The sequence below is a fragment of the Hippocampus comes genome, unplaced genomic scaffold, assembly GCF_001891065.2.
Source record: "Hippocampus comes isolate QL1 unplaced genomic scaffold, H_comes_QL1_v1.1 scaffold22, whole genome shotgun sequence".
NCBI lineage: Eukaryota > Metazoa > Chordata > Actinopteri > Syngnathiformes > Syngnathidae > Hippocampus > Hippocampus comes.
Window position 1 is genome coordinate 7,008,323 of NW_017806175.1, and position 21,727 is coordinate 7,030,049.

Genomic DNA, 21,727 nt, shown 5'->3' on the forward strand with positions numbered 1-21,727 from the left:
CTCAAGTATCGTGCCGCTTCGGCGGAGGCCGTTTTAGCTGCACCCAAAGTGCACTTCACAGTTCTCAGCCTTTGCACATTTTCAGCACTTATTTTCAAACATGCATACAGTAACCCGCCTTATGTTCCAAACCACCCACAATGAATGAAATCCCCCAATGTAGAAATCCCCTCGGTATGATTCTACAGCACGAGAGCACTTACGTTTTTCAGTTCCTTAACCACACTTTTAAAATAATAAAACACATTTAAATACAGATAATGAGAGAGAGCAAGACTAATGGAAAAGTTGCGGTGTAAAGATCTCTTTGTGTTTACAGTAAACATATCCTCTTCTTTTTTTTTTTTTTTCTTACAACAGATTACTGTCACTTTCTGTCATGTAAAATGCGGTATTAGAATTGATGACATTCAATCATTTTCAACAAAAACTAGTTTGTGCTGAAACACTTCGTTTTTGTTCTTCTTTCTTTCAGATTTGTAGTCTCACACTAAATGGTGTGCCACCATCTAGTGGCCGACAGTGTCATTACACCCAAAACAGACGAGAGTTAGACCTAAATGCAGTTATCACCTGTACAAAAATATTGTCGAAATGGTGGGATATATAATTGTACTGTTGCTTCTTTTTTTTCCTTTTTTGACTTTTTCTTCTCTTTGCAGAGTGGTCATAATCCTCTCATCCCCTTGATGCAGGACTCCTCCCCTCTCCTGATCTGGGTTCTGCCGGCTGAGCCTCTCCTCTTCATCCTTATCCTCATCCTCATCCAAACAGTCCCTCGTCTAGCAGTGACAATGTCTAGACCGCGCGCGTGTAAAGACCGCGGATGTGCGTTGTTGGAAGCGTGAGCCATGGGGAAATATTTGTTTGTCTAATATTTGCCGTGAACGAGAGGTGACGACGGTGGTTTGAAGAAGCATGGATGCGCACGGTGGCGGTCTCAGAGGAGTCTCTTCTTATGTGGCGGACTTAAACGCGTGACCAGGTAGGTGCCATATAAAATAAAGAAAGAAAGAAAAGAAAGAATAAAAATCCTTTTAAAAAAAAGATGTGAATTAAATATTCTCGGCTTTGTGAGGGATTATTTTTAAATTTAACTTTCTGTATTTTATGTTACAAAATGTATTGTTTGCTGGGCAATATTAGCAAAGCAACGCTAAAAATTGATCCAGTAAAAATATTTCAAATCAAGAAAGCTCTGTATCAGCAACAATGTTACCAAAGGTACCCTTTCAATATACTGGATATGAATGCATATAAAAAAAATAAATAAAAATCTAATAAAATCAAATATTCCAGAAAAGATGTATAAAATATTCTCATATGTGAGAAAGATTTATTTTTTTGTATGGATCTTCTTCTCAAAGCTTAGCCAATGCACTCTTTAAATACTATGGACACAGTGTAAACAACATATTAAAAAAAAAAAAAACTTATTATAGCTTTACGACACACACGATTACTTTTTGTGTAAATTAAAAAAAATAAAACCCATTGTTTACTCATGGGATAATTTAATACAAAATATTAGCTAAGCTAGCATTGAATCGATACATTTAAAAAAAAATCCATCTTTAAAAAATTATTATGAACAAACGTACATTGACTCGTCTCAATTTAAGAGTGATTTTTTTTTTTTAAAGTGTTACAAAGTACTTTAATGACCGAGTTCAGCGTTGTAAACAAATCATTAATCAAGTCATTTTTCTATATGTGGCGGACATCCGTACTTCAGTGACTAAATAAAACAACAAAAGTAATAGTCTGAGCCATGAAAAAAATGAATACATCAATTGTAAAAATAAATAATACAAAAAATATCTATTTTTATTTATGTATTTATTTTTTATTTTTTTACAAAATAAAACAATCTTGTTTACCGCAGTAGTTTAGTGTGTATTAGCAAAGCTACTCTTGAAATAACATGCACCAATACTTTTCTCATTCACAGTATCGTATTTCATATTCTAATACGTTTGACATTTTGAATTGAATTTTAATGAGTACAATAAATAAATAGAAAAAAGTAAAATAAAAAAACAATTGCTCACGTATCCTCCCGCAAATATACATCAGATATTCTACAGCAAAATGTGATGACAAAACCATTTAAAACAGAGCAAAACCATCATCTTGACCATAGCTTACATAGCTAGTGTTGTTCCTGCCCGGGATGAGGTTGCCCCGATAAATAGAAAGCCTCAAGCCTCTTAGCGGGTCTTTACACTACAGTGCTGCTAATCTCCCACAAACCAAATAAGAGCATTATTATATTAACAGATCATTCTGTCAACCATAACGCTAACAGTAATTCTGCACCAATAAGTTGCGCCGCTAAATTTCATTCAGTGGTTGGTACTTAAATCCATTTTGTCAGGGATCCGACCTGAACTCGAGGAATTGTTTTTCTGACAACTTTTTACTTTTACCCCCTCCATTGGAACACAAATGTCTGTGCTTTTTGACAGTCCGCTGACAGGAGCTCTTTTAGAATTGGGATTTCTTTTTTTTTTTTCTCAAATTTATTGCAATTTTTGGGAATACTTACACACACATTACAATGTAAGACAAAAACAATGACGTTCAAACATAAAATTGGCAAAAAAAGGCAGATTTTTCTGATTTTCCTGTTGTGACGTTTACCAAATACGAAAGGACAGTAATTGTAAAACGGTCATATGTCCTGCCTGTAAGTCATATTGTTATTGTTTTCAGCGTTTAGGGGACAAAACAAAGTTATTTTATTCATTAAATAGTTTTTTTAAATTAATCTGCCGATTAATTGGTTATCCCGTTAACCCATTCAAGCTGTCCTAAAACACACGAGCAAAAATAATATTTAAATAAGAAAAATAGCACTCTTTGGTATTGTACTTTATTTTAAAAATGGTAACATAAATTAAATAGAATTAAAAATTAAACCGTTTTTGCCACCTTTTCATGTTTTTATTCATGACTATTTTTAGTTTTTTTTTTTTTTGCTTCGATTCACTGGACATTGTGCTGCCCCTTCTGGCGTGCGTAGCATTCTTTGGTATTGTACTTTATTTTAAAAATGGTCAATTAATAGAATCAATTAAATAGAATTAAAAATTAAACCGTTTTTGCTACCTTTTCATGTTTTTATTCATGACAATTTTTACTTTATTATTTTTTTTTTTGCTTTGATTCACTGGACATTGTGCTGCCCCTTCTGGCGTGCACCTTGACCACCAGTGGGCGGGATAATACGGATGCACGTGTAATTGTTCACTACCAACCAAACGCCTGCTTCTTGCGATGTTCATTGCTACCATTTCGCACTCGTCCCAAAATCTTTGCTCGCAAATCAACACAGAAAATCGTCCCTTGACCACCAGTGGGCGGGATAATACGGATGCACGTGTAATTGTTCACTACCAACCAAATGCCTGCTTCTTGCGATGTTCATTGCCACCGTTTCGCATTCGTCCCAAAAATCTTTGCTCGCAAATCAACACAGAAAATCGTCTTGAGTCACTTGTAAGTCAACAACCACTAAACAAGTAAGGTGAACAGTATGTTTTTTAATGTTGATGTCATGATCAAATGTTTTTTTTCTTCAGTGTTAGCAAAGCCACAGGAACATGATTTGAAAGCATGAAAGTCGAGCCCACACTAGCTAGCTCTTAAACATCAACATGCGGCATGAAACAGGATTTTTTTTTTCTTCTCTGCATGAAAGGTACTAAAAGAGGGAAACTTTTCAAAATGGGCCACTTAGGGTAAACCACGCAAGTAATTTCTACCAACCCAAAACGGCTGTAATTGCCTACAGGTGCCACAAGATAGCAGCAAAGCACATTTTCAATTGGAAAAGGCTATGGCCTGACGAAAGGGAGCTCCTCCCCCTCAGTTCAACATAGTTACTTGGCACCAGATGTCACTAGATGGCACCGAAGCAATATTTTGCATTTAGACAAAGCTGACGTCTGACAAGATGAAGCTCCTCCCTTTTAGTTTAAGATATTATAGTCATCATATTTTTCTAAACTTGGTTTTGGATAAAATAAGGGTTACAAAAAGACAACCATGAATGCTGTTTTGAACTGCTCATGATTCCTTCCAATTTGGCAGTTGTGTTTCGACTTTTTATATCCGCTGGACATAACATGAAATAAACAAGTCAAATCTTAACTTTTTAAAGCAACCAGATTCCCATATGTTGACATGAAAAATCCAGGCAAGGAGTCAAAACGTAATTATCTTCTCGTCACATTTCAATGAGCTTCTGTTGATGTGGCCGATGATGTAATGCTATCCAAGTTTACCCTATAGCTGCACTGGCGAAAGGTAAACTACTGTCAATGTCGTTTAATCTAGTGGGGCCAGGAGGGTTGGGGCTTGTGCTGTGTTTGTTAACTCCTTGGCATTAGCACTAATCCGCACGTGCCGACACGTGTTACAACCACAGACGTTCGCGAGGGAGTTAAAATAATTGCAAAGATAACGGCGAAAAAAATTAAACGGACCAATGCTGACTGCTTAATGGCAGTAAAGACTTCCGAGACTCCTCCAGAGCAGGAGGTGTTCACACCTGCACTTCCAGATTGCAAATGATGACGCCACTGACCAATTAAATCACATCCCAGAAAGATTTTATCATAATTTCCCTGCTGGAGGCAGTGTTTCTTCACCAAACCATTCAACTGCACTGTGTTGGCATCGACTAAATCTCAGCCACACTTTCATGTCTCCTGTGCCCGGTTGGTTACACTGCAGTTCTGCTTACCTTTCAGCTTGAACATGATTGCGCTTCCATGTCATCTGGTTGTCAGAAAACGGAAGATCTTCAGCCAGCCTAGCTTCCAGGTCATAGGCAGACAAACTGTACGGGGCTGGGGGTTATTCTGCAAATTAGATTATTCAAATTATGACATCATAGACACATTTCGGGAAATAGTACGTCGATCATAACAAGATGCATGAAAAATGCCCACAAACCCATTCATCCACCCAATCCGCTTTATCCTCATGAGGGTCGCGGGTGTGCAGGAGCAGATCCCAGCGGTCTTCGGGCAGTAGGCGGGGGACACCTTGAACCGGTTGCCAGCCAATTGCAGGGCACACACTGTGCCGCCACTCAAGAACCCATCCTTGAAATTGAAGACTAAGTTTGTCCTTTCGGTTTGAAGCCGACATTTTGGGCAAATTCCAGGGCTTATACTTTGAAAGTTTGATGATAATTTCAAATGATGATGATTGACTGTATCTTGCTTTTCATCTGACAACTATGTTAATTGTGAATTATTCTGACATCATGCATCACAGTCCTACCGTTGACTCAATTGCAACTTTTGTTATCAACAAACAATTCTCACAATTGGTAGCTAACGAAGATCTTGAAAAAAAAACAAAAAAACGGTCCAGACTGCACCTTGTCAGAGGTGAACAAAGCAGCCCTTAACTATGTGTTCCCAAAGAAGTCTGGCTAATAGACTTACCCGCGCTATATATTCACACACCCATGCTGCCAGCAGGGCCAGAGCAAACCCGTAAGTAGCACTTATTTTAAAAGCAGGGCTGACCGTTCACACACAGAGAACACGCTCATCCTGTTTAGTGGTAAGGATATAAGGAGGGTGTATTTTTAGTGGCTGTATATATACACTCCGCCACACAGTGGAAACGTGTCTATGTCGGGTCCATATATTTTGGAAACGAGAACGATTAAAGCCGAGAGATGAACAACCCCGAGAATACAATTCTCTGAAAGTCCCCGTAGCGCTCAAAAAAAAAAAGAAAAATCTGCATCAGACGCCACATCCACCGAGCAACATAAAACGGGTTGGACATATCTATCATAACAGGACACATGAAAAAGTCTAAAGAAGCATGAAATTGAACAGAAAGTTGGCCATTTTGGGTTGAAACGGTCATTTTGTGCTCAAATATCTTAATAGACTTTGTATCTCAAAAAAATCCAGTCCACTGAGTCTTTTCCCAAACCTCTCTTAAAAAAAGTAAAACAGACAACTTCGAAGCAACCTTTCCTTTGTTGTTATTGTTTCTTCTTAGGCCAGCAGGGCCTAACACTACACCATGGCGAAGGTCAACAGCGAAATCTCCTACTTGACCAGATGCCGCTTGTCCAGTCGCTCATCGGACGAGGAGCTGTCCGTCGTCGAAAATGGAGACAGCAGGTATGCTTGAAGGTTGAAGGTTGAAGATTCTTAGCCTTGTCTCCATTTAGGGGGTCAAATGTGGTCTTATTTCCAGTGATGGGGAAGATACATAACATGCTTACTTCAAGCTTTTGCGGCCTTTTGGATCTTCCATTAATATTTGTACACCCTTGTATTGAAAGTTTTTAAGCAGGCACACAAAGTTTTTGGTTTCAAATCCAGACGTCCTTCAAATGTTTGTTACCCGTGTTGAACTTGAATGCCTTAAATACCGTTGGAATGCTAATGTTAGCCACCTAGCATCATTTCGTAAAGGTAAGGCCAGGAAGGAGCCAGGGGATCGACCAAGTAGACAGTCCCATTTGAACTTCGGAGGTTCTGATCTGTAGAGTATATTGTATGCATTGTACATCTGAATTGGATCATACCTTTCATCTGTTGGAGTGAAATGTTGGTAGTCTCTGGATCAAGTTCTTTAGATGTCTGTCACCGCACTATGAAACTTTGGGGGACCTTAAAAAAACGTTAGCCATGCTGACACGTAGCATCCCGGTGCAAATTTAAGAATAATGTGACAGAACCAGGAAGTAGACAATCCCCTTTGACATGACTTTACAAAGGTTCCTCCGAAATTTGGATCCGTAGAGTACATTACCTGGGTTCTCCAGACATCTGTCACCCCAGTGGTGTCACTTTAAAAAAATAGAAAAATGCTAACATGTAGCCACTTGGCATCACAATGTAGGGGTAAGAAAGTGATGGACACAAATTGACAGTGCCCATGAGATACACTTTTCAAGCATTTTCAATTACTGGTGGTTTTAGCAAAGTTAGAGGTTCCTTCGATGGCTCCCCTAAAGGATTCTCGGAAGGTTGCCATTTGCAGACTACCTCGCCTGAGGGACACAGCTATGATCTGTGAGAATGAAAAAAACATTTTGATCGTGACATATGATATTGGTACTTTTTGGCTCAAGTTCTGCGGACGATGTCTTCCAGTCACAATTCCGAGAGGGCGCTGTCTTCAAAGTCCAACAGAACGCTTTTTACTGGTCCAGGAGCAATGGCCAGGTAAACACCGACATGAGCGACTCTGCCTTGTGATTCTGACCACTCCCCTTTTCTCAGTAGCCTAGATGGGTGTCACGTCGTTGTTGTTTCCGCTCTCTCTGATCATGTCTAGGCTCTCTTACTTCTTCTACATGCTGCGCAACTGGGCCTTTAACAGGATGAATCCTGAAGTACCGGCGAGGCGCGACTCTTTCCTAGAGCGCTTCCGAGGCCCCGAGCTCAAAGAAATGTCGGGCTGCAAGAGTGACAGACAGTCCTTGGACCACAACAGCACAACACGCAGGAAGAAGTGAGTAGAAGTGGTGATAATCGGAATAACGTCGACCGTGAAATAAGCGACCTGACTACGTTCTTTGTTTCGAACGTCTTGGCAGTAAGTGGCCGCTAGCTACTTACAACATGAATAACTGCAACAACACAGATGAGTAAGTGCGTATACTTGGTAGAAAACTGGGTGGTACTCTGGCCTAGCTGCTAGTGACATCCCTTCCCGGTTTAATCTTCTTTTCCTTGTCTTGGTCGTTTGTTGCGTTACACCCGACCAAAGCTACAGTTTCAACAAGAATCTCTGTAAGACAGAGGTTTCGTGTGAATTTGCAAGGGATCTGCCGGAAGGCTATGATTTGCACCAACACTACCAAGATAGTTCCAAACCTGCACCAGACCCTTCCATCTTGGTGTTCTCCGAAATCCCTCCAGTAGTCCTTCAGTACTTTACGCCTTTTGCCCCAATTTACAGCAAGAGTTTATGACCCTCGGCAAAAAACGAAGAAAGAGAAGATTAAAAAAAAGAACAACCTGCCAAGATAGTTCCAGACCTCCACCAGATCCTCTCCTCTTGGTGTAATCTGGTATCCCTTTGGTTGTCCCTCATAGATATAGAATCCCCTTTTGTGATGAAGAGAATTAAAAACCCAAGAATGTTTCCCTTAGCAAAAAGGAAGACAAAAAAGAGGAAATTAAAAAAGACCCAAAGGATGAAAAAAACAATGACAAAAAGGAGAAGAAAGATGAGAAAAAGGATGAAAAGAAGGATGAGAAAAAGGACGAGAAGAAGGATGACAAAAAAGATGATAAGAAAGATGACAAAAAGAAAGAGGAGCCCCCGTAAGTACTCTCCGATAGACTTCACATCAGGATGATTTCATTCCAGAAACATCTGATTCCTGCATTCTTTGATAAGGCCCCAACAAAAGCTTTTTTAATTTTTAAACCCAGGAAGGAGATCTGGATCATGGACCCAGCTGCAGACATGTACTACAGGTGGCTGACGGTCATCGCTGCCCCGGTGTTTTACAACCTGATAATGATTGTGACCAGGTATTCTTTTCCTTTCTTGGTTTACTATCTGAAGTGAAACTGAAAAGTCTTTCAATCTTTTCAACTATTTTACCAGGGCCTGTTTCAATGAACTCCAGGACCGCTTCACAAAACTTTGGATCTTCTTGGACTACACCTCAGACTTCATCTACTACACAGACACATTTGTCAGGTCAAGGACAGGTCAGTTTCTTGGCCACGCCGCAGCCCCTTGAACCAATGATACTTATTCGTCTACGCCTTTCAGACAGAACTTGCCTGGTAGTCCCAAGTGTACATTCACACAGCTCTTGCAGCTTTGCACATTCAGATAAACCGATGTGTGGTGATGTCGGCGACTCGAAAGGGAAAGTAGTGTGGGCAGTGCGTCTCGGGTGTTATGCTGCGGTCACACTGAATGCAACTTGAGTGTTTCTGGCAGTGCGTCAACGCAGTTCCCGTTAAATCTGTAAATCAAAGCATCACTGCAGATTAATAGCCGGCAAATGTGCAGGTAGATTATATTCTTGTGTCTGTTCCTCAGGCTACCTGGAACAAGGCCTCCTGGTGAAGGACGCCACAAAGCTGAGAGCCAAATATAGGACCACGTCACAGTTCAAGTACGACATGATTTCCATGATCCCCACCGATCTGCTCTTCCTGAAATATGGATACAATAACCCAGAGTTCCGCTTCAACCGCCTCTGCAAGATCTCCAGGCTGTTTGAGTTCTTCGAAAGGACTGAGACCAGGACCAGCTTCCCCAACATGTTTCGTATTAGCAATCTCGTGCTCTATATCCTGGTCATCATCCACTGGAACGCCTGCATGTTCTTTGCTATCTCCAAGACCATTGGTTTCGGTTCGGACACTTGGGTGTACCCCAACATCAGCCACCCGGAGCATGGCCGCCTGGCCAGAAAATACATCTACTCCCTCTACTGGTCCACACTGACCCTCACCACCATTGGTGAGACGCCTGCGCCGGTGAGAGACGTGGAGTACCTCTTTGTCATCGCCGATTTCCTCACCGGTGTGCTGATCTTTGCCAGTATTGTCGGAAACGTCGGCGCCATGATCTCCAACATGAACGCCTCCCGCGCTGAGTTTCAGGCCAAGATTGACTCCATCAAGCAGTACATGCAGTTCCGCAAGGTCACCAAAGACCTCGAGGCCAGGGTGATCAAGTGGTTCGACTACCTGTGGACGGAGAAAAAGACTTGCGATGAGAAAGAGGTTCTGAAGAACCTGCCGGACAAGCTCAAGGCTGAAATCGCCATCAATGTCCATCTGGACACACTGAAGAAAGTGCGCATCTTCCAGGACTGCGAGGCGGGACTCCTTATCGAGTTGGTGCTCAAGCTGGAGCCTCAAGTCTTCAGTCCTGGGGACTACATCTGCAAGAAGGGCGATATCGGCCGGGAGATGTACATCATCAAGGAGGGCAAGCTAGCGGTGGTGGCCGACGACGGCGTCACGCAGTTCGTGGTCCTCAGCGACGGCGCATACTTTGGGGAAATCAGCATCCTGGGCATCAAAGGCAGCAAGGCCGGGAACAGGAGAACAGCCAACATCCGAAGCGTGGGCTACTCTGATCTCTTCGCCCTCTCCAAGGATGACTTGATGGAGGCGCTCACCGAGTACCCAGATGCCAAGAAGGCCCTGGAGGAGAAGGGCAAGGCCATATTGATGAAGGACAACCTGATTGATGAGGCGGTGGCTAATGCTGGTGCAGACCCCAAGGACCTGGAGGAGAAGCTGACCAGGCTGCAGGACAACCTGGACGTCATGCAGACCAAGTTTGCTAAGCTCATGGCCGAGTTCACTTCCAGCCAGATGCGCATGAAGCAACGGGTCAGCCAAATGGAGTCTCAGGTGAAGGCCGTCAAACCCGAGGATCTGTCAGAAGTGGTGGCCGACAAGGACAAAAAGGTTCAGTGAAGGACTTTACGAGGAGCGAAGGGACTTTACCAATGTCCAAATTGTTTTTATCGATTTATACATCTGGCCAGGTTTGTCCAGAGAATTCTTGTAAATGTCACGAATAGCGAAAGGTAATCAACGCCCACACAAAAAGGTTTGTAATTGTCAGTATAACTTGTTAGATACTCGGTAATCCAAGCCATGCTGAGGGTTCACAAATTGCACATATCCAGTTTAAAGGTCATCTGCACACTTTTTAAGAATATGTTTACTTCAGCTGGTTCTTCATCCCCCCCCCCCACCCCCTCCCCACAGTGGGTATTTCCCTCGGCATATTGCTGCCTCTCACAGGTCAATTTGGGTACTACATCAGGTTATGTCTTTCATTCTTTTGATATAAAAGGAGTAAAAAAAGGACAAAGGCTGTCCCTCCTGAGCCTGTAGGCTAGAGCAGGTCGAACATCAAGTCAAAACAACAGCAGCAATGCCCCTGCAGTAAGTGACATTTGATATTGTAAATATGAACGTACCTGTATATTTATGCACATTACATGAAGATGTCTCACTGTGTTTGTCTACATGGTCATTTTGTAGATAAAATAAAAATATTATAATATATTTCTTGCACATTTTTTCGAGGGTTGTCGAATTGCTGCCCAATTTGAAACACATAATCGACGGATGGGCATCATCAAATTATGAGGAATTTGAGTTTTCCTCACCGCGCGTGGAAGGAGCAGAGCAAAACGTCATGAACTTGCCATATGAGACAGAAACAAAAATTCAGCCCCCGCAGCCAGTTTAATTTAGCAACAAGAAATTGGGTCTGTCTTGAGTAGCAGACCCAAGTCTCAAAAAGCCATGCACAAAAACGTACACAATGTCTTTTACGACTCGCAATAATCAAAGTAGCTGACGCTAATGAGGCTAAACGCTGTTTCACATCCACAAACTGCTTATTTTCCTACTCCCCTATGAAGACTGTCACTTAGATTGCTTGACATTTTCACTGCTCCAAAGGGGAGTTCTAGTCTGGTGGCGGAAGCAGCTGGACCCAGTGGAAGACGAGGTGTAAAAAAAAAAACATGTAGTAGTGCGTAGTGGACTTGAAGTTTTAAACGCTGATACGACTCGTCGGCTAGTAGGTTCCACCCCCGAGTAGTGTATGTGATCAGCAGTTTTCAAAGAGACTGCTGCAGTCAATCCGGACCGCATCCAGGGTCAATTTCCCAATAATTTGCGGTTCCATGCGCTCATTGAACAAGCAGCAAGCGGGCAGCGGCGTCAGCATGTGTCCAAACTCGTCCTCATCATCTCCATCTACCTCCTCCTCGACCAGGCGTCCGTCTTGGCACCCAGCCGAGATGTAGTCTACAGTTTTCGTTTTGGAGTTGAGCAAAGTCCGGGTCTGCTCCGGGCCGTCCGACTCAATGGAAACACTCTTAATGTAGGTGGTGAGGGGCCGCCGAGATGCGGAAGGGCTGGTCGGTGTGGAGGCTGCCCCCTCTGTGTTGTGATTAGACAGCTCCTCTTCATCAGTGATGATAATGATGATGTCTGGCTCCTCCTCCTCGGTCAGAACGGACTCACTCTGCCGGGAATGCAACTTCATTTTACCCTGTACCGTAACACACACAAAAAAACAAAACAAAACATCAATTAAAAATAATGAAACAAAACAAATATTATATGTAGATGGCTCAGAAGCAAGTTAGAGAGCTCGATAGCAAGCTAAAGAGAGAGAGTTGTCGGCAGGACGTGAGAGAGATGGCGAGCTAGTTTGATAGTTTGATCAGAGCTACATAGCTAGCTAAATAGCGAGCTACATAGGTAGCTAGCTAGATGATAAATGTTCTGTAAAGCGCTTTGTTACAGCTACAACTGTTGTGAAGGCACTATAAGTCTTTTTTTTTTTACCATTAATAGTAGTTTGCCAACAGTTCAGTTCAAGGAAAACAGAAAAGAAAAAAAAAACAACCTCAAGAAGATCAATGATGTCATCATAATTTAGCAAAAAAACAACAGATTTATGATTTAGTCTCCAGCCTGTGGGATGCTTTTACATTATTTTTACTTTACTCCACTTATTTTGTAATCACCTTGTCCTGAGTGCATTCTTTTGCCCATTTGCTGTTTGCCGGATCCGGCACCATTTGGAGCATGAAGCATTGGAAAAGCAGCCACACCCTGCAAAAGAGGACGCGTTCTGGTTCAACAAGGTAAGCTCATCCATCATCGGCCTTTTTTTTTTTTTTTTTGCTGCTGCACTATGTTATGAACCTCTTCTTCACGGCTGCAATTTGACACAGGCACAGCAACAGCGACACTCCCACGGACAACAGCGGGCACAAGACCAGGAGGAGTACCGGGATCCCTTCTACAGCTGCGAATGACAACAATTTCTTTTTAGTCGTGAGAGCCGAGGTTAAGCACCACAACCTTGATATAAAACTGCATCACAGCAATGTGGATTTTTAATTTATTTTGTTTCACTGTTACCACCTAATAACGAACAGTGCCTTGAGATATGAGTTTAATTTGTTCCATGACCATGGTCACAACACAAAATAATGGTCCCAAAAAAGAAAAAAAATTGCATTGTGTTTTCTAGGTAAGAAAATAGCATTCTATAATACTGTACTTTTTTTTAATTGATTAAAACATACATCCATGATGTGATTAAATAAAATCTAAACAAACCTTTTTTGGTCACATTTGCCTGGAGGTGGTTACAGCCCCTAAGCTAGCTGCAGAAATATTTGTCGTTCTTTGCAGAGTATAAAGAATACATGCCTACGAATATTGTGATATTGTCTGTCTGGCTGTGTTGCTCTGCTGCTGCTGTTCAAACATCTGTTGCTAATTGTTAGCCCGTCATATTGCATTTTGTGTGAGCACAAAGCCAGCGAAGGAAAAGTGGTGATGTTATTTTCAACATACGATGAGTAATTGTCTTTGTTTTTTTAATAAGCTTCAACTGGAAGTGGCATTAAAACAGCTTAAAGTCTCGTTTTTTAAGAATTGCTATCGACCAAATTTAGGCTTGTTGTGAGTTGAGTTGAGTTCACCCGTATTTCAAGACACAATCCCCACTAAGAATGATGACAGTAATATTCTGACGACCTGCCTTTCAGTGATGCAGTCGGACGCTGGCCCTGATGTGCTCACCTTGGATTATGATCTTGACTTTTCGAGTGGCTGGACTTTCTCCCTGAGAAGTCCAAGCAGTCATCCACAGGCTGTGGGCACCCGGAGGAAGGTCCTCCAACACAAATCTCCGCCTGGTCGCTTGAACTGAGTCTATAAATCAACAATGTCAATGAGATAAAAATCAACTCGATCAAGATATTCATTTTGGGTTTTCTTACATTGCTGCACACTTCCATTAGCATCTTCCAAATAGATGGTGTATTGCGTGATGCACCCGCCACGCTGAACCCTGGGAAGCTCCGCCCACGTCAAAGTCACTCTACTGGCATCCACTTCCTGTTGAAACGATGGACCGGCTTTGGGTACTACAAAAGAGGGAATAGAAATGAAAGGAGTGAGAAATTGATTTAAACAATTCACTCTCGTGCATGGGTGCCTTTTTTTTTAATCATGAGACTGGCCTCAGAGGAGCATTGAACCTGAACGCTCACATACTATCACCTGATCGGCTGGTGTTGAGAAGCCTAAAGGTGCTGGTGGTCATAGAGCCGTCGCTGTAGAGAACATAAACGGCTCCTTCGTAGCACTCAGACGCATTCAAACCTGTGCACGGGGAAAAAAAAAACACGTGGAAAAGTGGCCGATTCAGAACACCCTGAAAAAATGATCTGGAACACATCGACAAAAACAGACCAAAAACACGAAGACGACGATGTGCAACATATGAAGAGGATGATCCATATCACATGAAATGAAATATATAATAATACTTGAAAGCAGACCAGAAATTTACCGGTGATGACGGCGCGACTGTCTTCTCCGGACAGTTTGAGCCAGTGCAGCTCCTGCAGCTTGAGCCCCTCGGGGTACCACTCCACCACGTGGGACGCCGCCCTTTGCGCTTGTCTCCACAAGAGGGCAACGCCGTGCTCATGTGCCTTCACCGTGACGTCCAAATGGGCCGATGCTGAAAGCGGGGAAAATAAAAAGTCTGGGTTTGGGAATCTTCTCTTTGAAAATGTGGATTTAATCTCAATTTAAAATGTTGGTGAAAATCTGTAGACAGTCATGCTGAAGTGGAAGTGTTGTAAACAAAATGCCGTGCTCATGTGCCTTCACCGTGACGTCCAAATAGGCCGATGCTGAAAGGGGGAAAAAAAAATAAGTCTGTGTTTGGGAATCTTCTCTTTGAAAATGTGGATTTCATCACAATTTAAGATGTTGGTGAAAATCTGTCGACAGTCATGCTGAAGTGGAAGTGTTGTAAACAAAAAGGTAAAAAGTCAGAATGGTTTAAATTGCTTGAGGAATTGGATTTAAGGTTGTGAACATAAAACGTGGGTGGGGAAAAAAAAAAAAAAAAAAAGGAAGCGCTGTGAATACATTCCCGAGGCTGTGGACGTGATCGTTTACCTTTGGCACGATAGGCGACGATTTTGGCCGGTGGAGACGTCCCTTTGGCATTGAGGGCGCTCACCGTCACATGACACCCGGCGCAAAACGCAACGGAAGCGCCGGTGGCGTTTGCACTGAGGTTGGACGTGGACACTGGTACAGACTGGGAGCCGTGTACCGCCACCAAGTATGCCAGGATCTTACCCCTGGCGTGAGCGGCGGTCATCGGCTGGAAAGTCGAGAGAGAATGAGAAATATGACGTTACCGTGGAAAGAGCAGCCCGCTGTGGAATTCTGAAAACAACTCAACTCAACTCAACTGAATGTTGAATTGGTCGAAAAAATTGTAATGATCTTGAAGTGAAAGTTGTTAAATTTATGGAACAATTTGAATGTTGTTGTTTGTTTGTTTTTTGGGGGGGGATGTGGAATTAAATTTTTCTAAAAGTTGGATTTAAAAAAAAAAAATTGATCCTATTGGAGCAAAAAGGGTTTGAATTCATTGAAATGACGAATATGAAAAGAATTTTCGAATGATATCATGAAAATGTGCAATTCTCGCAAATGAAAGGTTCAGAAAATTTTGGTCAAATGTCTGCACTCATTTGGGAATTCGCTGTGCAAATCTTCAAAAAAAAAAAAAAAGGGTCAGATTTTTGAAACCAACGATTTGAAGTTAAAATGCTTTGCATCAGTCAAGGATGAATGAATAGGAGAATTCCGTTGCTATTGTTTTTCTCTCAATGCAAATGAATTTAAAAAAAAAAGAATGTATTCAGCCTGTTGATTTGTCTCTTGATTCTTCAAACGTTTTCTCAATACGTGTATTTGACAAGTCATCGTGTTTTTTACTCGCTCATTTCTCTTCAGCTCCTCGTTTCTAGTAAAGCGAAACTATCAGCTCTCCTTCACTCGGTTTGAAAATATGACAAAACCTCCGGGCGTATGTAAAGGCATGCGTGTGTGAACAAGCGCGTGTGGTTAAAAGCTTGATGCGTAACGCCGTGGTCAAAAATTGACCTTTTACTGTCAAAGTGGAACAGAGAGTGACGCTCAGAAGACATGGAGACAAACTTGCACGCACACACACACACACACACACACACACACACACACACACACACACACACACACACACACACACACACACACACACACACTCATGTTTTTATGTTTACCTTCCAAAAGAGTCTGATGGACTTGAAGTCGAAGGGGGGTTGAGTGTACCACACATCCAGCTCTTTGGCAGGTGCTGCCAGACAAAAAAACACAATGTTTGCTTTGAGAGAGGGCTTTTTTTTTTGTCTGAAGTGAGGGAACGGGCCACTTCAAACCAAAGCGGCAGACTAAATTTTGTGGGTCAACACGAGGGCGATGTCTACCAAATTTTACGATGCTAAGTGAAACTGTTATCAAGGGTAGAATTGTTAAAATTTGGGGAGTCTGAAGCATTTTGTGTCAATTTGTCTTTTGAGTTTTTTTTTATGAGTCTGACTCACGGTCAACACTTCCACCAAAATTTTATCCATCCATCCATTTTCTGATCCACTTTATCCTCACAAGGGTGGAGCCTATCCCAGCCATCTTCGGGCAGTAGGCGGGGGACACCCTGAACCGGTTGCCAGCCAATCGCAGGGCACACACAGACGAACAACCATCCGCGCTCACACTCACACCAATTTTGAGTGTTCAATCAGCCTGCCATGCATTATTTTTGGAATATTGGGACGAAACACCCGGAGAAAACCCATACAGGCCCCGGGGAGAACATGCAAACTCCACACAGGAAACCCACGACCTCTGCATTGTGAGGTCGACGCGCTAACCACTGGACCATCGAGCAGCGCAAAATGCAATGTTAAAAAAAATAAAAGTAAAAAAATTTTAAAAAGCTGGCTTTCAGGCTGCATTTTCAAAATGTTGAGTTGTGAGGTGACCATTTTCTGGCAAGTCACCAAACTTCAAACCAAGATGGCAGACAAACTCTGGTTAGTGGGCATGATTTTTTTTTTTTTTTGTGCGTCTACTTATGATATTCAAGCCTAAAAATGACATGTATGCAAAACCAAATTCAGGGGTAGAATTTTGTGATTATGGGAGACACCTCAAGGCCCATGAGCAGGTTCGAGATGTAGCACCTTGTACAGTCTATTAGCTTAAATAAAACCTATACCACCACCCTTGTTGCGCTTTGAAGAAACCGCAGAAACAAATATTATATCTTCACACCATCACTTTTACACATGTACTTCCCGATATGCAGAAATGCCTCCAGAACATGATGTACTCTACTCACAAAACTCTCATTCTAAAACGTCAACGGGACCGTGACAAACATAAATAACGAACGTCAAATCGTGTCCAATGTAATGTCCAATTATTTCAAATGCTTGCCTTCCTCCTGAGTCCAACTGGAGGCGACGTTGCTCCAGTTGCTCCACAGTCCCGAGCTGAATTTGGCTCGAGCTCTGAAACGGTACAACCGGTAGGGCTCCAGAGACCAGATGGACAGCAATTGATCCGAATCCACGGGCACGCCCTGGTGGCGCAAACGACTAGCGTGTTAGCATTTGGTCAATGTGGATTTGAATTTATTCCAACGCTACACTCCGCAGACTTTTCAAGGAAACAAATGTCACGGGACAAATTCACAATCATCAATCAAACTTTCAATTTTGAACACTTGGGTTGGGAATTCTTTGCGGTCAATTTTACAGACTGAAGTCTGGAACGCATCGACCACAAAATGTTGACATTTTTGGTTAGCGTTCTACCACTTAGCAAACTAGAATTGGAAAAAATGGTCATTTTGTCGGGCATCCGCTCTCGGGATCTGAACGTAAATGTTTTTATTCTTACCGAATTTGGGTAGGTGGTCCACAACCCTGCTTCCGTAGCGTACTGGATCTCCAGGTATTGCGTTCTTTGGGGCGACTGAACCCTGAGGGCGCATCCCCTGGAGGAGCACCGAGGCACAGCGAGAACCGGAGCCTCGGGGATCGCTGTTCACATCATGGCAATTTCAACTTGAAAGCGCACCATGAACGGTCACCCAAAGAGAAGAACACAACAAGGTACCGATGTTGCTGAGGGTGTAGTTGGCGGGGAGCGACACGGCCGACCCCAGTGCATTGTGGGTGCTGACCCGGACCGAGATGAATTGGACTCTGTGGCGCACGGAAAATCTGGCCATCGGGGGATCGGATGCTCCGATGAAGATTTTGATTGGTGGCCACGACTCCGTGGGATCTCCTGATACACTCGTAGACACCCTGCAACACATTTGCATGGCAACAATTTTTAGTCGTGGGAAGCGGATTTCTTCAAGGTCACCCACACACGCGCACACACTCACCAGACTAACTCTGAAGTGTCTCTCAGGTGTGTTTTGCGGCCTCTTTCCCAGGAACAAATCACCTCACCAGTCAGGTTGCTCAGCACCTTCTGCTTGCACCGGATATCCCGCGGCCTCTCCGGTGGGTCTGCAAACGCGAAAACATCCAACGGACTCATCCGCTTGACAAAATTCGTTTTTTTTTTTTTTTGAGCGAGCGGTCCGCACTCACAACCGGCCCAGATGTCGAATCCGCAAGGGTCCAGGTCCATGCCGTGGCACAGGCAGCTGAAGGTCCGATGCTTGGTGATGTTCTCCACGCGGATGGAAGTGGTGGTGGAGTTGACCACCGTGTGGCGCTGCAGGGCCGGCGGGTGCTCGCTTAACATGGCGCGCTCGCACTCGCAGTGAAAGGCGCAGTACACGTCCAAGCTGGAACCTCGGCGGACCACCGCCCCGGCGCTGGACCAGATCACGCAAGCTGAGGTCTCACCTCAGAAGGAAGAAGAGAAGAAAAATGACCTCTGACAAGGCCAGAACTCATTGGGGAAGAGCCATACTTGTTTGCGAGCAAGCTACTTCTGGTTGATGAGCGAGGGGGTTCCATAAAGGGGTTTCGAGGCAGGTCCTTGGGATTCAAAGTTTGGATCAAGGCAACTTGATCATTCTTGTCTGTAATCCAAAAAGCTTCTTTTGATTCTCAATTTTGATCTGGCGAGGAGTGCAATGCTACATCGTAAAGATCAGGGACAGCCCTCCGCAGTCACTTGGCACAAGGCAGGAGAGCAGTTTTAGAGACTCGAACAATGAGCCGCTTTGTTCCTCCTTTCTTTTGTCCCCTAAATACCATCCTTGTGGCCTTCCTTCCTTCCTTGTTCTCTCCTTCGTTAATTAAAATCAAAAAGTGTACTCTCTTGGGCGCTTAATAAAGATGGTTTGGGCTCTACTCCTGACAGACGTTTTGAAAATAAACTCAGGAAACTGTTTGGCTTACCTAGGGCGACTTGCGCCAGCCGCATCAGCAACGCAGCGCAGACCAGGAACCGCGCCGTGGGAATTGTCGCCATCGGTCATCAGTAACTTGCTTTTTGTAGTGCGTGCGTGCATCACATGTTCAAGACCATCGGCACCCTTCGCAAGGGACACAAAACTATTGAAATGTGAGTCACGTTAACTGGGTCGGAAAGGAGAATGTTCACAAACACTGACGCAAAATCTACTTACCAAAAGTCAGAACGATGGATCCTCCATGATGTGCTCCCTTGTCCTTTCTTATCATCTTCCACGTGGTCGGCACGGCGAACGTGACAAGCGTCATCCTTTCTGTTTTTTTTTTTTCTTTGTTCGCGTGTGAGTCAAAAGTTGCGCTTGAATGGAGGAAGTTCAGTGCGGTGACGTGTCGGCACCACGACAATACACATGCAACCCTCCTCCAACCCTTTGTGTGCTATCTGATCGAGTCTTGTTGGCATTACAGTTTCACCATATTGTGTCGTGTTACGCTATATTTTGTTTAGATTCGCTATGTTGTATTTGGATGGTTTTTTTTGGGGGGGGTGTCTCATCTTGTATTGAGTGACGTTTTGCTACATTGTATTACATAAGCAGTGTTTTGTGATGGTATTGTATGTGATGTTATATTACACCGTGGTACATTGCTAATTTATATGACGCTATGCTACATTCCGTCATGCTACGTCACGCTACATTTACAAATTTTTACATTGTATTTTCTTATTGTCTGTACAGTGTCCTTGGGTGGCATGAAAGGCGCTTTTAAATAAAAGGCATTATTATTATTATGATTATTATTATTACATTACATTGCGCTACATCCAGTTACATAAATTCAACTACAAGTGATGACATGACGCTACACTTAGATCATGCTTGACGACGCTACATAATGTGGTGTCATGTCGTAGTATGTGATGAGATGTTACTTGACCATTTCATGATGCTATGTTATGATGTCATGCTATGCTATGTGATGTGACGCTCCATTGCATTACGCAAGTGATGTTTTGTGACGTGTGGTATGCGATGTTAACCCGGTCATGCTCCATTCCATTTTGCTACATTGCGTTGCGCTTTATGGCATTTTGCTACATGACAATGCGTTACACACTACGCTGCATCGCGTTACGCTCCAGTACGTTATACTACAGTATGTTACGCCTCATTACGGCACATAATTTGGATTGGATTGGATAAACTTTATTGTCAAATGTACTGTATGTGTAACATAACAGCACAGATGAAATTTCTTCCCTCTCAACATAAAACAAGAGGAGCCGCCGCGGGTGCCCGCGCCGCTATCAAAAGAAAAGTTAAAAAAAAAGACCAAATAATACAAAAAAAACACATGAGACACAGACAATCATGCACTCTTAACCACTTTCCTGCACACACTTTGTTGATGTGATGTTTGGTATGCAATGGTGCTTTACTTGGTGTTTCATCATCTACAAAGTATGTCATGCTAATTGACGTAACACAGCATTTCTTACGTTATGCTACGTTGCGTTACATAAGTGATGTTTAATTTTTATGTGTTATGTTGAGACATCCCAGCGACTGGAATCATGTCCACCTTTTCAATTCCTGACATTGAGACACACACATTTGATCCCCGTCTCCAGTATATTTCATTTTCAGCGAGCAGACAGTTAACGCAATGTCCCAGACGTTATCTTTTCTTATTTTACTTTCAAAAGCAACTCCACTTAGCTCAGCTACCAGACAATTGACACAATTTCCCACAGCTCTCCTAATCACAATTTCCGTGCATCTGGGAAGTCCTTTCAAGCATCACCACAAATAACGAGATGCATTGTGGGACTTTCCCCTACTGCCACAAAGCATCTCCCCTGAGTGTCTAAAAAAAAAAAGCATCAGGTTTAATTGTTTCAGTTTTAAATTTGTGTGTGTGTGTGTGTGTGTGTGTTGTGCGTAAGCGCATGGGTGTGTGTCTGATGTAGGCGGGTGAGGAAGTGAAATTGCCCTCAGGAAGTTGCAAGAAAAAAAAAAGTGTTAAGTTGAAGTTGAGGAAATAGACAACTGACTTGTGGTGTGTTTTTACTTACTCATGCCACAAGCTGACATCCAAATGCTATGCTAACACTGACCCCAAATGCTAAGCTAATTGTTTTTGCTGATGCCTTTTTTAAGAGTGTTTTGTTGCTTGGTGGAGGTTTAAATCAGATTTAGGGTCTTTCATTGTAAGAATCTAGAAGAAGACAAAATAGAGCACCGCCAAAGAAAGCTGACCGAGCCGGAGGATGAATTCAGAGAACCATTTTGCGTCTGTTCTTTAGTCAGGTATTGACCTAAAAGTATAAAATACACTTCGGAAAAAAAAAAAGCAATAAGTACGAAACTGACAGTTTTCGGCATATTTTGCTGCAACCGT

At 42.9% G+C, this 21,727-nt stretch overlaps 2 protein-coding genes across 5 annotated transcripts; one reads left to right on the plus strand and one right to left on the minus strand.

Annotated features, from left to right (window-relative positions):
• The first annotated feature begins 374 nt into the window (after nucleotides 1–374).
• On the plus strand, nucleotides 375–11,004 carry LOC109532331 (cyclic nucleotide gated channel subunit alpha 3). 4 transcript variants are annotated; one of them, XM_019897178.1, is made up of 7 exons: nucleotides 375–985; nucleotides 6,037–6,161; nucleotides 7,143–7,214; nucleotides 7,327–7,503; nucleotides 8,433–8,534; nucleotides 8,611–8,717; nucleotides 9,058–11,004. In XM_019897178.1, the coding sequence occupies exons 2-7, from the start codon at nucleotides 6,061–6,063 to the stop codon at nucleotides 10,452–10,454; spliced, it is 1,956 nt and encodes a 651-aa protein (XP_019752737.1). In that variant the 5' UTR covers nucleotides 375–985; nucleotides 6,037–6,060; the 3' UTR covers nucleotides 10,455–11,004. The 4 variants fall into 4 exon arrangements, with proteins under 4 accessions (XP_019752737.1, XP_019752738.1, XP_019752740.1 ...); XM_019897179.1 differs by having other exon boundaries at nucleotides 7,372–7,503; XM_019897181.1 differs by lacking the exon at nucleotides 375–985 and adding an exon at nucleotides 8,148–8,321 and having other exon boundaries at nucleotides 6,064–6,161; nucleotides 7,121–7,214.
• Nucleotides 11,005–11,218: 214 nt separating this feature from the next.
• il12rb2 (interleukin 12 receptor, beta 2a) lies at nucleotides 11,219–19,971 on the minus strand. Its single transcript, XM_019897167.1, has 16 exons — nucleotides 19,540–19,971; nucleotides 19,310–19,465; nucleotides 18,548–18,808; nucleotides 18,337–18,463; nucleotides 18,060–18,253; nucleotides 17,841–17,983; nucleotides 17,376–17,520; nucleotides 16,160–16,233; nucleotides 15,000–15,210; nucleotides 14,380–14,553; nucleotides 14,088–14,189; nucleotides 13,805–13,951; nucleotides 13,605–13,736; nucleotides 12,717–12,819; nucleotides 12,536–12,623; nucleotides 11,219–12,054 (listed from the first exon to the last, which is right to left on the minus strand). Exons 2-16 carry the CDS (start codon nucleotides 19,380–19,382, stop codon nucleotides 11,608–11,610), a joined length of 2,421 nt encoding a protein of 806 aa, XP_019752726.1. The 5' UTR covers nucleotides 19,383–19,465; nucleotides 19,540–19,971; the 3' UTR covers nucleotides 11,219–11,607.
• Nucleotides 19,972–21,727: the final 1,756 nt, after the last annotated feature.

What these genes read in the sequence shown, in the direction of transcription:
- il12rb2 (XM_019897167.1), bottom strand. Translation starts at nt 19,382, where the DNA reads ATGGCGACAATTCCCACGGCGCGGTTCCTGGTCTGCGCTGCGTTGCTG. An exon ending in ATTCGACATCTGGGCCGGTT is followed by an intron (nt 18,464 to 18,547) that starts GTGAGTGCGGAC and finishes TCGCGTTTGCAG; the next exon opens with ACCCACCGGAGAGGCCGCGG. An exon ending in AAGAATGCACTCAGGACAAG is followed by an intron (nt 12,055 to 12,535) that starts GTGATTACAAAA and finishes GTTACGGTACAG; the next exon opens with GGTAAAATGAAGTTGCATTC.
- LOC109532331 (XM_019897181.1), top strand. An exon ending in AGCACAACACGCAGGAAGAA is followed by an intron (nt 7,504 to 8,147) that starts GTGAGTAGAAGT and finishes TGTTTCCCTTAG; the next exon opens with CAAAAAGGAAGACAAAAAAG. An exon ending in ATTTGTCAGGTCAAGGACAG is followed by an intron (nt 8,718 to 9,057) that starts GTCAGTTTCTTG and finishes TCTGTTCCTCAG; the next exon opens with GCTACCTGGAACAAGGCCTC.